The following is a 13,313-nucleotide window of genomic DNA, read 5'->3' as shown; positions in this document are numbered from 1 at the left end:
CGGGAATGTTCCAGTTTATTTTCTGCATGCACAAGTGGCTTCTAGACTGGGACTGAATGCATCAGGAATGTCAACTGTTAGGATACATTGGGTATGACTGTGTGGCATATTGGTTATCTCTGTTTGCAGCTTTATAAAACTAGACTGATATGAACTGACGTAAATATGGTGCTGGCACATTCCATTAATATTTGCAGATGTCTTTAACCTCCGGCAATTTCTTTTATTATGGTAATAACTCTTATCCCCTTAGATACGTTTCTTTCTGACTCAATCTTAAGTGCTGACCATAGCTAACTAGTCTTAGAAACCAGAGAGGATATACAAAAGACGTCTTACATGCTGAGAAATATGTTACTTTGGAGACCAAGCGAGATTATACACAGTTTAACTGGGAAATACTGCAAACAAAATCTATTTAACTCGTCTCCAAAACTAAGAGCCTGAACGGTTCTAATCTAAAGTTTGCACCCAGCATAAGCCATTCAGCCATGAAGGATGCACCGATGGACAAACCCCATTTCACTCTGTCGGATCACGTCACTGGCCTTCAGCAAAGGTGCGAGATAATCATCTGTATTGTTAAAAGGGTTGTGCGGTCCAAATCGATAAGTCTGCAGTCACTCTTATGAATCCAGCGCGCGCACTGTGCACTGCGGGGATTCGCCAGTTTCTGAGCCAGGATCGAAGGGTATGTAGACGGGGCAAAACAAGTGTATGGAGCGAGGACTTGCCTACTAGATGGGCTCGGGTGGGAGTATGTATAACAGAAACCGTATGCGTAACAGAAACCGTCCAATCCCCACAGCGCTCAGTTAATGCACTGGGGGGACTCATAAGTCTACAGTCATGCAGAGTGACTGGAGACTTATCGATTTGGAACTGACAACCCTTTTATAACATTTCGCAACATTCTCAGTTGTTTCCTTTGGAGTACTCTCTGTATGGATCATGATGGACCTGTGAATGGATCCAGTCTTCATCATTTCTTTTATTTCTGACATTGCTTTAGCATATATTATCATTTGTGTTATCTTTAACGTCAAAAAGTTAGTTATTTTTTTATTTTTATAGTTTTTTTTGTTCGTACCGTATTTTGTTATCTTCTTGGTGTATATTATTGTTTAAAGAAAATAAATATAATTTGAGTGAAAAAAAGGTCAATGGGAGATGGACAGGATAGCAAGGTGGCTCAGTGGTTAGCACTGTTGCTTTTCAGTTGCTGGGATCCTAGGTTCAAGTCCCACCAAGGACAACATCTGCAAGGAGTTTGTATAGTTTCCCCGTGTTTGCGTGTGTTTTCTTCGGGTTCTCTAGTTTCCTCCCACACTCCAAAGACATACTGATAGGGAATCTAGATTATGAACCCCAATGAGAACAGTGATGATAATGTCTGTAAAGTGCTGTGGAATAATGGCGCTGTATAAGCAATGCATAATATAAATATAATATATAATAGATTGTAATATAATGTCAGTTTGTCATTAGTTCTTCAATCACTTTAGAATAGTCACTGTGCAATAAAATATGTTTTGCACACAGTCTTGAAATTCTGCAATTACTAAAACTCTTCTTACCGAGATCGTGGAATGTTTTCTGTGCTTTCTCTCCACCAAACATCTGACAGCATTGCTTCAGGATTAGATCTCTTCCCATATCTGATAAACCAAAAGCAGAGAAGTAATACCGCAAGTTTAGAGGTAGTTGTGAAATGGAAAAAATATGAAGCCTTATTACTGAAGAAAATGACGTTTTCGCTTCTACTGGTCTAAAAAATTCAAATCTTCAAAGATTATTTTACCGTAAAACAGCATCAAATTTATATATATATATATATATATATATATATATATATATATATACACATTTATACATATAATTCATGCAACTTTATTTTTTTGGAAAATGAGATGCATTTACTGTAATTTGATGACTTAATGACACGTATATGAATATTGTTGCAATCGATTGTAGTCCAGAAGGATAAAATATGTTGCTACAGATATTATATATGAGATGCCATAGTATTTTCCAAAAAAATAAAAACAGCGTGCTAGCTTTGATGAGGATTAATGGGACATTTGGGTACAGTATAGGGGGGCTTGCCACCAAACCCCTCTATCTTAGGCAGGATGTTTGGATAGGACAGTGATCTGAATCTAATCTTCTACTAGAAATGTATCAACACCTGTTATTTAATGACTTGATAAAGAGACTACAAGGGTTAATGCCGCAAATTCATCCCTCTCTGACTACCGTACATCTGATCTGAATCTACACTTCAGTGAAAGAAATCCTAACTGATCCTATGTCAAAAGAAAATTCTAAATATGACAACATAGTGATGGAGATTCAATAAAATGTTTCAAATCTGAGATAAATATGATGTATATAATATTTCCAAATATCGTCCAATACTTTGTTGTGCAGTTGATACATAAAGAAGTAGCGAATGACTATTAATTTCCCAAAACATAGTCTGGCAATGGGTATTTGTATATATTTGCGTCATTACAATCGATACTTCACCACATATCCCATTTATTATAATGCATGACTCTTGACTATTGATTATACTGATTATATTAACCATTTGCATCCCCTTCATCAGTTAGTCTTTCACATTATTACCATTGCTAAGCGATATACCTGCCTGTTTTATTATATTACATTAAGTGCTCATGTTAAATCATAAAATAAAAGTAAATTCCAATATTTTCACAAAAAATAGTATTTTCCAAGGCAATAATATAAAGGAAATGGGCTGTAATGGGCCCATTAATGGGCCCAAAGGCTGTTTTTTATCTAAAGTAGTTGAGACGACTGGAATGTAAAAATGTCATCTGATTATGATAATGAATACTTTTCAGAAGTGAGAAATTTAATGCACCAAGTAAAAGACTTGACATGTCTATTGTTAATATATTTCACTAACTGCCAGACTGCAGCAAACACACGCTCAATGCCACTTGTCAGATTACAATGAAGACCAAAATGAGAAATGGGGGTGTCTTAATTATGTACGGATGTAGCGGAGCTGAATTTGTCATTGAATTATTAAATATATATACAGATTTACGATGCACATTTTTCTATTTCTATAGAAAGATTTCTGCCTGCTTTGAAGCTTTAAGAAGTCACTTGGCTTTTAAGGACTAACTTGATTTTCTTCACAACTTTTCTCCCTTGTTCTGTCTTCAGAGTTTGCTTTTGCATAATCATCTGGGTGTTAAATGCCCTGGAGAGCTATCATCATCTATTGGATGCTCTGTCAGCCTCTGTCTCTACATAATGGGATGCTTATAAATGTGACTAAAGATTAGCTTAAAATTCGGGACAATTTCTTTACATGTTTCAGTGCTCTCAGGCACTTCTGACTTTCCACAATGTGCCATTTTCTCCCCTGTATTTTTTAATCAGCTCATCGCAGTGTTTCGCCAGCGGAGTGTCACAATGCATAAATCTCCATTGCTTCGCTTCATCACTTTCCACTAATCACTTCAGGATCCTCAGAAAAATCCCAGAAAAACTAGTCTACTCAAATGAAGTATATGGCATGCCAAATCATCACATCAGAGCAATTATATAAAGGCACACTGGTACAGATAGGGAATTAATGTATCCCACCACCTCCTACAGTTCATACAGTGATATATATCATTTATCCCCACCTCTTATAATATGTAGCATATATCTCTTATATTTATATATCTCTTAATATTTTCTGTATATTTACCTATATACCTGACATCCATCTGATGCTTACCGAGCTATTAGAGTATATAATCCCATCTCTTATGACATATTCCAAATGTATATAGAATATATTGCGTGTTAACCAAACTATTACCATTTTTGCTGTATACCCAACCAGTTCCTATCATGTATGCCATACATCCACCTAAATCCTAAAATATATACTGTAGATACTGTAGAATCACCTAGTTCTTGAGGCATTCTCCATATTCGCGCTTAATGCTTAGAATAATTTTACCCAACTGCTATTAGGTGAATAATGAATATTCACCCTCTTGCTATAATATATACCATACATCCACCTAAATCTTAAATTCTATTTATTACCCCATCTCTTAAAGTATATTCCATATCTATACCCAATACTTATACAATGTACTGTGTATTGATCCATCTATTAAAGTATAAACTGTATATTCATCTCTTCATATAGCTCATACCATATATACACCCAACCCTTATACTTTGTATATTCACCCACTTCTTACGATATCTACTGTAAGTACTTCTAGAGCTTATGTATATACTGTATGCACCTACTGTTCATGTACAGTATATAGCCACATTTACCATAACACAGATTGCCTACTTTGCCTGATTTGTCCTCATGTTATGATTTGAACTAATATGGAATAAAGATCAAGTTTTTATCAAGAACCTGCTGCCTTGGTGCCTTGGGTTCACTGAATTTCTACATTGTTTTTGGACCCGGTGGGAGGCCCTGTAGAGCTAAGCACAAGGTTGGTCAATGGTGCATATGAATCTACTATTGGACAGATAATGGCTTCTGTCATGTCAAATGATCATAATCCTCTTAGAAGCCAAGATCACCTTCTGTTTCAGGTTATCAAGATGGTGTGTTATTTGTCAAGTTAAACTTGGCCACATCTGTATCTGTATCCAACTAATATAATATAGACTGTATATCCTCCCAACTATATCTACAAAACTCATATACTTTATATCCATTCACCTATTATATCATCTACTCCTATTATATATATTGTACCTCCATCCAGCTCTTATAGTATATACTGAATATGTACATAGGGATATTAGTACTAGAGAATCACACTTGTAAGACCCAGATCTTACAATATACACCATATAGCCAACAACTCGTACATTATAAACTGTCTATCCATCCACCTATTATATAATGTAATTTATTGTATTTTCAACCACCTCTTATTAAATATACCAAATGTCCACTTAACCTGTGTTAGGAGTGGATATATATCTCTATAGTAGATACATACTATATATCCCTTATATCCATCCACCAATAAAGTCTTAAATGCCACTGTTTTAATGCACATTGTTTATCCAGTCAGTTCTTCTACTATACACTTGATATCACCCATCATATCAGACATTCCTCCACTTCATAGTTTATACTATGTTTCCATCCATCTCTTATCTTGTGCCATATATTTACCCACTTCTTTCAAAATATACTTTAATTTTCTAAACCTCTATATCAGTGTTCCCAAACTCCGGTCCTCAAGAGCCACCAACAGGTCATGTTTTCAGGATTTCCTTAGTATTGCCCAGGTGATGGAATTGTTGCCTTTCCAGGTGATGCAATTATCACCTGTGCAATACTAAGGAAATCCTGAAAACATGACCTGTTGGTGGCTCTTGAGGACCGGAGTTGGGGAACACTGATCTATATAGTATATATTCACCTTCTTTTTAAATCTTACACTGCTTATCCAACCATATATTATTGCATATATCATATATATCTACCTACCTGCTATAATTTATAATTTATATTCACCCACCTTTATCATAAAATTTGTATGTTCACCCATCTCTATTAGTGTATACTGTATACACCCCAGTCCCCACCTCCTATAATATCTTCTGTACCTCTGTATACTCGTATCTCATATGCTATATGTTCCCCCATCTATTCTAGTTTATATTGTATATTCATACATATCGTAAAGTGTATCTGTATGCAAATTAATCCAATGCAGGTTAATGTGTATATGTGTATATATATATATATATATATATATATACATTAGTAAAAAGTTAACCCATGCTAAAGGCAAGGAGAATACACTGTTGTATTAATAGAGCATGAGCTGCATTTAGAACTAAATTGTTAATTCTTTACAGGATGTGTGCCAAGTGAACATGTTACTTCTGCTCTATTTGAAGTATTCTTATATCTGTGCCCAACATTCTATGTAAACCTACAGCAATACGCTAAATTGGTGATTATCACACTGCACAGCCTCCGAGAATTAATGACAAATTCAGCTCTGCTATGTTTCACTTCGAGTTTTAGAAGTCTGTGCTGAAGTTATTCCCATCAAGTAAAATTATCTATCTATCTATCTATCTATCTATCTATCTATCTATCTATCTATCTATCTATCTATCTATCTCATATCTATCTATATCTCATATCAATCTATAGCTCATATCTATCTATTATCTATCTGTATCTATCTATCTATCTATCTATCTATCTATCTATCTATCGTCTATCTATCTATCTATCTATCTATCTATCTATCTATCTATCTATCTATCTATCTATCTATCTATCTATCTATCTATTCATCTAGCTTTCTGGTATAAAAAAAACGAAGACAGCTTCAGCGACGTTTGAAACGTCACTGAAGTCCCTATGGGCTATTAAACCACCATTATTTTTTCTAAAAAAAGGAGTGTTGTCTTCATTTTATACTATATTGAGGCTTGGTCTATGCCTGTAAGGTCTGGCACCCAGTTTTCATGTACTGCTTGCTAGTTCTGCTTTTAAACTTTTCTTTTACATCTATCTATCTATCTATCAATCTATCGATCGATCGATCGATCGATCTATCCATCCATCTAATATATATCTATCTATTTATCTTATCACATATCTATCTATCTATACAATTTCAATTTTAAGAAGCCAACGGAGTTACAGATCATTTGCAGATTATTATCTTTCCTGTTCGTTTTGATAATCTCTTTGTTTTAAAATATAGATGTAGCTAAGCTAAGATTGCAATTTAAATCCTAAAAAGAAAATCAAGGAGACAAGGGAGCTATCATGTGTGATATTGTTATAGAGACTGTAATGTAATACTTGATATCCTAACATATAATCTGCGGTTTAAGAAAAGAATGCTGGTGATTACATTATACACATGATGTGTGTAAATCCAGACCTCAGCTACAGCCTTCTATTGTTGGTACTCTATAAAGACATCATATATCTTATAATTCAGTGCACACTATTCTCTACGATAAAAAAAATAATAATAATAATGAACACTGTACCTTTGCCTTGTTATAAGGTTTATATAGTGCCTCAGTGCTGAGTAGTATTTGGCCATGTCCTCTGCTGGTGCGTCCTCTCCAGGGTTGTCAGGTTTTGATGGGTAAGCCTCTGCAAATGTCCCCAAGCAGATCAGCAAGGATAGACCTATAGTCAGCACTGACATCCACAACCTCATGCTTCCCTGCATCTGGGATAAAAAAAAAAACACAGAATCAGAACTTCAACAAGTGACAAGCCCTTCATACCGTACGCTGATTCCCCTGCATGAGACATATTTGCTTACATTTTTCTTATTGTAAAATTGCTGAATTTGTGATGAACACTTCTGAGTTAAGAAATTAAAGTCGGTTGCATAAAATACATCAGTTTAGGTGAAACTGAGGTCTGCCACATCTAAAAAACTCAGTTCTGCTCCATCTTTACAGGCATCAGCTTTAACTTTATAGAATGAAAACTCTTCCTATGTGTTGACGTGACATACGTGGATGATGGTTCAGATCTGTTGCCCTACAATTTTATAGCAGAACAATCTGCACCAAAACAACCTGCGTTAGCTACCGTAGTTTTCTTTCATATTATATTTCTTTTATATTTCAGTAATTTTCAGCAATAAAAACACGAATTATTTGTAATATGCATGTAAAGTGATAACATCAAACTCACAAAGAGGAAAGTAAGAGGACAATGAGGAGCTGGAGCCGGATCAGCACCGAGGACAGCTCCCTGAGTACTTACACTGACTGGGGAACGTGTCTTCTCTCCGATCTTCCAGTTGCCTGACTGTCTTCTTATGTGTCTTCTCTGTAATTAGACTTTGTTCTCCCTAATACCCAGCTTGAGACGACTCTCTGCCATACTGAGGCTTTTATAGTCTTTCTCCTACAGGAGGGGCTTTGGGGGGTATAATAGTGGATGACTAAAAATCTACTATCTCCTCCTACCTCTGAGCAGCAAGCACGTCACTAATAGGTGAGACCTTGCAGACATGGGTCATGTATAAAGGGAGGGAAATGATGCCTTTTATTGTTTGATTTGTCAAAATGAGTTACAACTGAAAATTGGAAATATTTAATACAATATAAAAGATGCGCGTCCTCCCCAGTGACGTCCCCTCACGTACCTCTGAGCATAACCCCAACCTGATTCTACGTACATTTTAATTTTATTTTAAAAGCTGCTATTGTGTGCAATGGAAAGATTTTCAAGGCGTTCACCCCTCCTGTTACTAACCATTAGCATATCATGCAGCTGCAGCAGTTGAGAAACCTATTACTATTGCAAATCTCACACAAACTTACACGTATAGACGATGACGAGTCTCTGACTCATCAGAATGCGAGTGGAAGATTTGGACTTGGAGAATGATTGATTTTGAACTTTGCGGTGACACAGGGGTAGAAATGTCGAAAGCGAATATAGATTGGAGCTATAAAGTATTTACTTATAGGGAGGTGTCTGTGAGGATGAAATGCGGGCTGTATTCCTCCAGTAGATCAGATATAGAGTTTATGTCTAAATATAAATGTTATAGGCGATGAGCTTGTATTTTTGTTTTTAAATTTTAGTAAAATATTCACTCCCAGAAAACTCAAGAGTGTCGAGGATTCTCAGAAAGCTTTATTATACATTATGGCTTTTGCCACATGGTATTGAATTGAGAAACCTGTTTGTGCGAGGTGGAGGGTGATCAGGAACTTTGTATTTATAATATATGCATAATATATGGCCAGAGGAAATGATTTTTATATTTCAAATATTGTCTAGCTTAAATACATTACAGGCTGTATATATAAACATGTACAGTATGTAGCAGAGACTGGGGAACAAAAAAAGCCCAATAGGGTCATATCTGATAATCATGTATAGTGAGGAGAATGAGGTGCTCACTCAATTCAGTTGTGTAAAAAACAACGATTGTTGGGATTCAGAATTGTTAGCTGCTGCAACTCCACAGGTTAAAAAAGCCATAAAGTGCCAAGAAGGAATAAGTGCGTCTTCTGCGCTGCTGATAAAAATCCAAAGATTCCAGAATTGGTAGCGATGTGGTTTACTATCAATGCGTTTCCAAGACATCTGACTTCTTCATTGGGAAAAAAACACAACTCAAGTTTGTGTTTTTTTCCTGATGAAGAAGTCAAATGACTTTGAAATGTGTTGATAATCACATCACTACCAATCCTGTCTCTTGGAATCTTCCTTTGGATTTTTATCAGCAGCGTAGAGGAGCCACCTATACAACCATATAGACAATCCATGCAACTTCAGTGGAACTACTAGCAAGAAAGACAAGCCTTCTTCCTGTACCAAATTTAGGAGGGTAATCCGAGACTTTTATTATTTTTGCATATGGGGCTAACAACTAACAGGCAGGTAGTTGCTAGCTATGGCCTTTTCTTCCTGGAGCCAGTATCTGCTCACTTAGATTGGTCACTGACAACTCCTGCTGGCGAGTCGCGACTGTGCAGTTTCTGCTGACATAACGTCGACAGAGGCATCTTCTCTTCCTCTCTGCTCTGTTGTTGGGTTCTTTCTGCTACCTAACTGCGAGGAGAAGGCTGTCCATCAGCATGACGTCTGCCGTGATGTCTCTTCGACGGACCAGACTTGATGAGTAAAGGCTGCTCTTTCGATGAGATGTGAAATTCAGCAGCAAAATTGCCGTCAGATCGTCACCATGCGGAACAGGCTGGTAGATAGCCATTATGTGGCTGTTAGTTCGTAGCTACATGCACAACAATAATATATATCCTGGATAACCCCTTTACTTGGTATTGAGAATCTGCACCGGAGTATGGTCTCCAGATGTGCTGCACTATAGCAAAAAAAAAGTGGAAAATTACCTCAAGTCATAAGAATGAGACAGTGTTACCAGGAATTCTTGTGTTAGGTGACCTCAATCTGCATCCAAAAGCCCCTAATTGTTATCTTGACTATGGAGTCCTACTTTCTTTTCTGCCATTATTTAATTTTCTATCAAGACAATAAGGTCCCTTGACACACATTTCGGGCAACATTGCCACTAATACTTCATGTTTTTCACCTTGGGGGAAGTCATCAGGCTGTGTGACGTTGGAGGTAGGAGGAAGGGTGTTATTATTTGTCAGATGTACTTACAGTGAAGGAAATAATTATTTGATCCCTTGCTGATTTTGTAAGTTTGCCCACTGACAAATTTAACATTGAGAGATAAAATATCAAAAATAAAATCCAGAAGATCACATTGTATAAATTATATAAATGTATTTGCATTTTGCAGTGAGAAATAAGTATTTGATTCCTCTGGCAAACAAGACTTAATAGTTGGTGGCAAAACCCTTGTTGGCAAGCACAGCAATCAGACGTTTTTTGTAGTTGATGGTGAGGTTTGCGCACATGTCAGGAGGAAGTTTGGTTCACTCCTCTTTGCAGATCATCTTTAAATCATTAAAGGGACACTGTCACCTGAATTTGGAGGGAACAATTTTCAGCCATAGGGGCGGGGTTTTCGGGTGTTTGATTCACCCTTTCCTTACCCGCTGGCTGCATGCTGGCTGCAATATTGGATTGAAGTTCATTCTCTGTCCTCCATAGTACACGCCTGCGCAAGGCAAGATTGCCTTGTGCAGGCATGTACTACGGAGGACAGAGAATGAACTTCAATCCAATATTGCAGCCAGCAGACAGCCAGCGGGTAAGGAAAGTTTGAGACTGGCAACTCGGAGCTTCAACTCCCTCCATAAGTTTTCTATGGGATTAAGGTCTGGAGACTTGCTAGGCCACTCCATGCCCTTATTGTGCTTCTTTTTGAGCCATTCCTTTGTTGCCTTGGCTGTATGTTTTGAGTCATTGTCTTGCTGGAAGATGCAGCCATGACCCATTTTTTAATGTCCTGGCAGAGGGAAGGAGGTTGTCACTCAGGATTTTATGGTACATGGCTCCATCCATTCTCCCATTGATGCGGTGAAGTAGTCCTGTGCCCTTAGCAGAGAAACACCCCCAAAATATAAGGCTTCCACCTCTGTGCATGACAGTGGGGACGGTGTTCTTTGGGTCATAGGCAGCATTTTTCTTCCTCCAAACACGGCGAGTTGAGTTAATGCCAAAGACATCAATTTTTATCTCATCTGACCACAAAACCTTCTCCCAATCACTCACAGAATCATCCAGATGTTCATTGGCAAACTTCAGACAGGCCTGCGCATGTGCCTTCTTGAGCAGGGGGACCTTGCGGGCACTGCAGGATTTTAAACCTTCATGGCGTAATGTGTTGACAATGGTTTTCTTGGTGACTGTTGTCCCAGCTGCCTTGAGATCATTATCAAGTTCCCCCATGTATTTTTAGGCTGATCTCTCACCATCCTCATGATCAAGGATACCCCACAAGGAGAGATTTTGCATGGTGCTCCAGATAGATGGCAATTGATAGTCTTTTTGTATTTCTTCCATTTTCTTACTTTTGCACCAACAGTTGTGTCCTCACCCAGTGTCTTATATATGGTTTTGTAACCATTCCAGCTTTGTGCAGGTGTATGATCTTGAACCTGACATCCTTTTAAAGCTCTTTGGTCTTGCCCATGTTGTAGAGGTTAGAGTTTGACTGATTGAGTCTATGGACAGAACTCTTTTATAAAGGTGACTATTAGTGATGAGCGAGTGTACTCGTTGCTCAGGTTTTCCCGAGCACGCTCGGGTGGTCTTCGAGTATTTGTAACTGCTCGGAGATTTAGTTTTCATTGCCTCAGCTGCATGATTTACAGCTGATAGACAGTTTGAATACATGTGGGGATTCCCTAGCAACCAGGCAACCCCCACATTTACTCAGGCTGGCTAGCAGCCTTAAATCATGCAGGTGGGTCAACAAAAACTAAATCTCCGAGCAGTCACAAATATTCGGAGACCATCTGAGCAACGAGTAGACTCGCTCATCACTAGTGACTATGTAGACAGCGGTCTTTAATGCAGCTAACAAGTTGATTAGGAGCATCTAAGGCCGGCGTCACACACAGCGTATGAAAATACGGTCCGTATATTACGGCCGTAATACACTGAAAAGTCCCGAAAATAGTGGTCCGTAGCTCCTCCGTAGGCAGGGTGTGTCACCGTTTTTTGCGCATGGCATCCTCCGTATGTAATCCGTATGGCAGCCGTAATGCGTGTTTTTATCGCAGGCTTGCAAAACCGACATACGGCTATACAAGGGATCCATGTGTAAAAAAAAAAAAACCCATATATACTGTCTATATATATATATATATGTCAGTAGACACATATATGAATATATATTAATATTTCATCCAGCGCGATATAGCAGAAAGCCGGTAATTCAATTACCGGCTTTTGCTTTCTCCTTCCTAAAACCCGACATGATATGAGACATGGTTTACATACAGTAAACCATCTCATATCCCCATTTTTTTTTGCATATTCCACACTACTAATGTTAGTAGTGTGTATATGCAAAATTTGGCCGTTCTAGCTAGTAAATTAAGGGGTTAAATGGCGGAAAAAATTGGCGTGGGCTCCCGCACAATTTTCTCCGCCAGAGTGGTAAAGCCAGTGACTGAGGGCAGATATTAATAGCCTGGAGAGGGTCCATGGTTATTGGCCCCCCCTGGCTAAAAACACCTGCCCCCAGCCACCCCAGAAAAGGCACATCTGGAAGATGCGCCTATTCTGGCACTTGGCCACTCCCTTCCCATTCCCGTGTAGCGGTGGGATATGGGGTAATGAAGGGTTAATGACACCTTGCTATTGTAAGGTGACATTAAGCCAAATTAATAATGGAGAGGCGTCAATTATGACACCTATCCATTATTAATCCAATACTAGTATAAAATAATAAACCAAGAATATACATACCTTCCGAGGATCTGTAAAGTCCAATGATGTAAATCCATCTGAAGGGGTTAAAATATTTTGCAGGCAGGAGTTCTGCTAATGCAGCGCTACTCCTGCCTGCAAAACCCCAGCGAATGAAGGTAAAGTAGGTCAATGACCTATATTTAGCTTCATTTGTGGTGAGGCGCCCTCTGCTGGCTGTTCCTAGATCGTGGGAACTTTCCTAGAAAGCTCCCTGGCTTGAGTTCATATGAGGACAACCAGCAGAGGGCGCCCTCTTATGATCTCGAGCCAGGGAGCTTTCTAGGAAAGTTCCCACGCTCCAGGAACAACCAGCAGAGGGCGCCTCACATATATACAAAATATAAAAAAGAAAAATATGAGTAATAGGAAAAAAGTGTATATGTGTGTATGTATGTGAAAAATATACCAATAGTGTAAAAAGACA

General features: G+C 38.1%; 1 protein-coding gene across 1 annotated transcript in view; it reads right to left on the bottom strand.

Moving 5' to 3' along the window:
• Positions 1-7,915, bottom strand: part of NPY (neuropeptide Y) — a 43,223-nt gene extending 35,308 nt beyond the window's left edge. The window contains exons 1-3 of the mRNA XM_069729866.1: positions 7,784-7,915; positions 7,048-7,235; positions 1,578-1,658 (exon numbers count right to left, since the gene is read on the bottom strand). Of these exons, the coding sequence (XP_069585967.1) occupies positions 1,578-1,658; positions 7,048-7,235 (269 nt within the window). The 5' untranslated portion in view covers positions 7,784-7,915. The remainder of the gene's footprint in view (positions 1-1,577; positions 1,659-7,047; positions 7,236-7,783) is intronic.
• Positions 7,916-13,313: the final 5,398 nt, after the last annotated feature.

This window comes from Ranitomeya imitator, chromosome 6 (genome assembly GCF_032444005.1).
Source record: "Ranitomeya imitator isolate aRanImi1 chromosome 6, aRanImi1.pri, whole genome shotgun sequence".
Lineage (NCBI taxonomy): Eukaryota > Metazoa > Chordata > Amphibia > Anura > Dendrobatidae > Ranitomeya > Ranitomeya imitator.
This window is presented reverse-complemented; position numbering and strand designations above follow the sequence as displayed.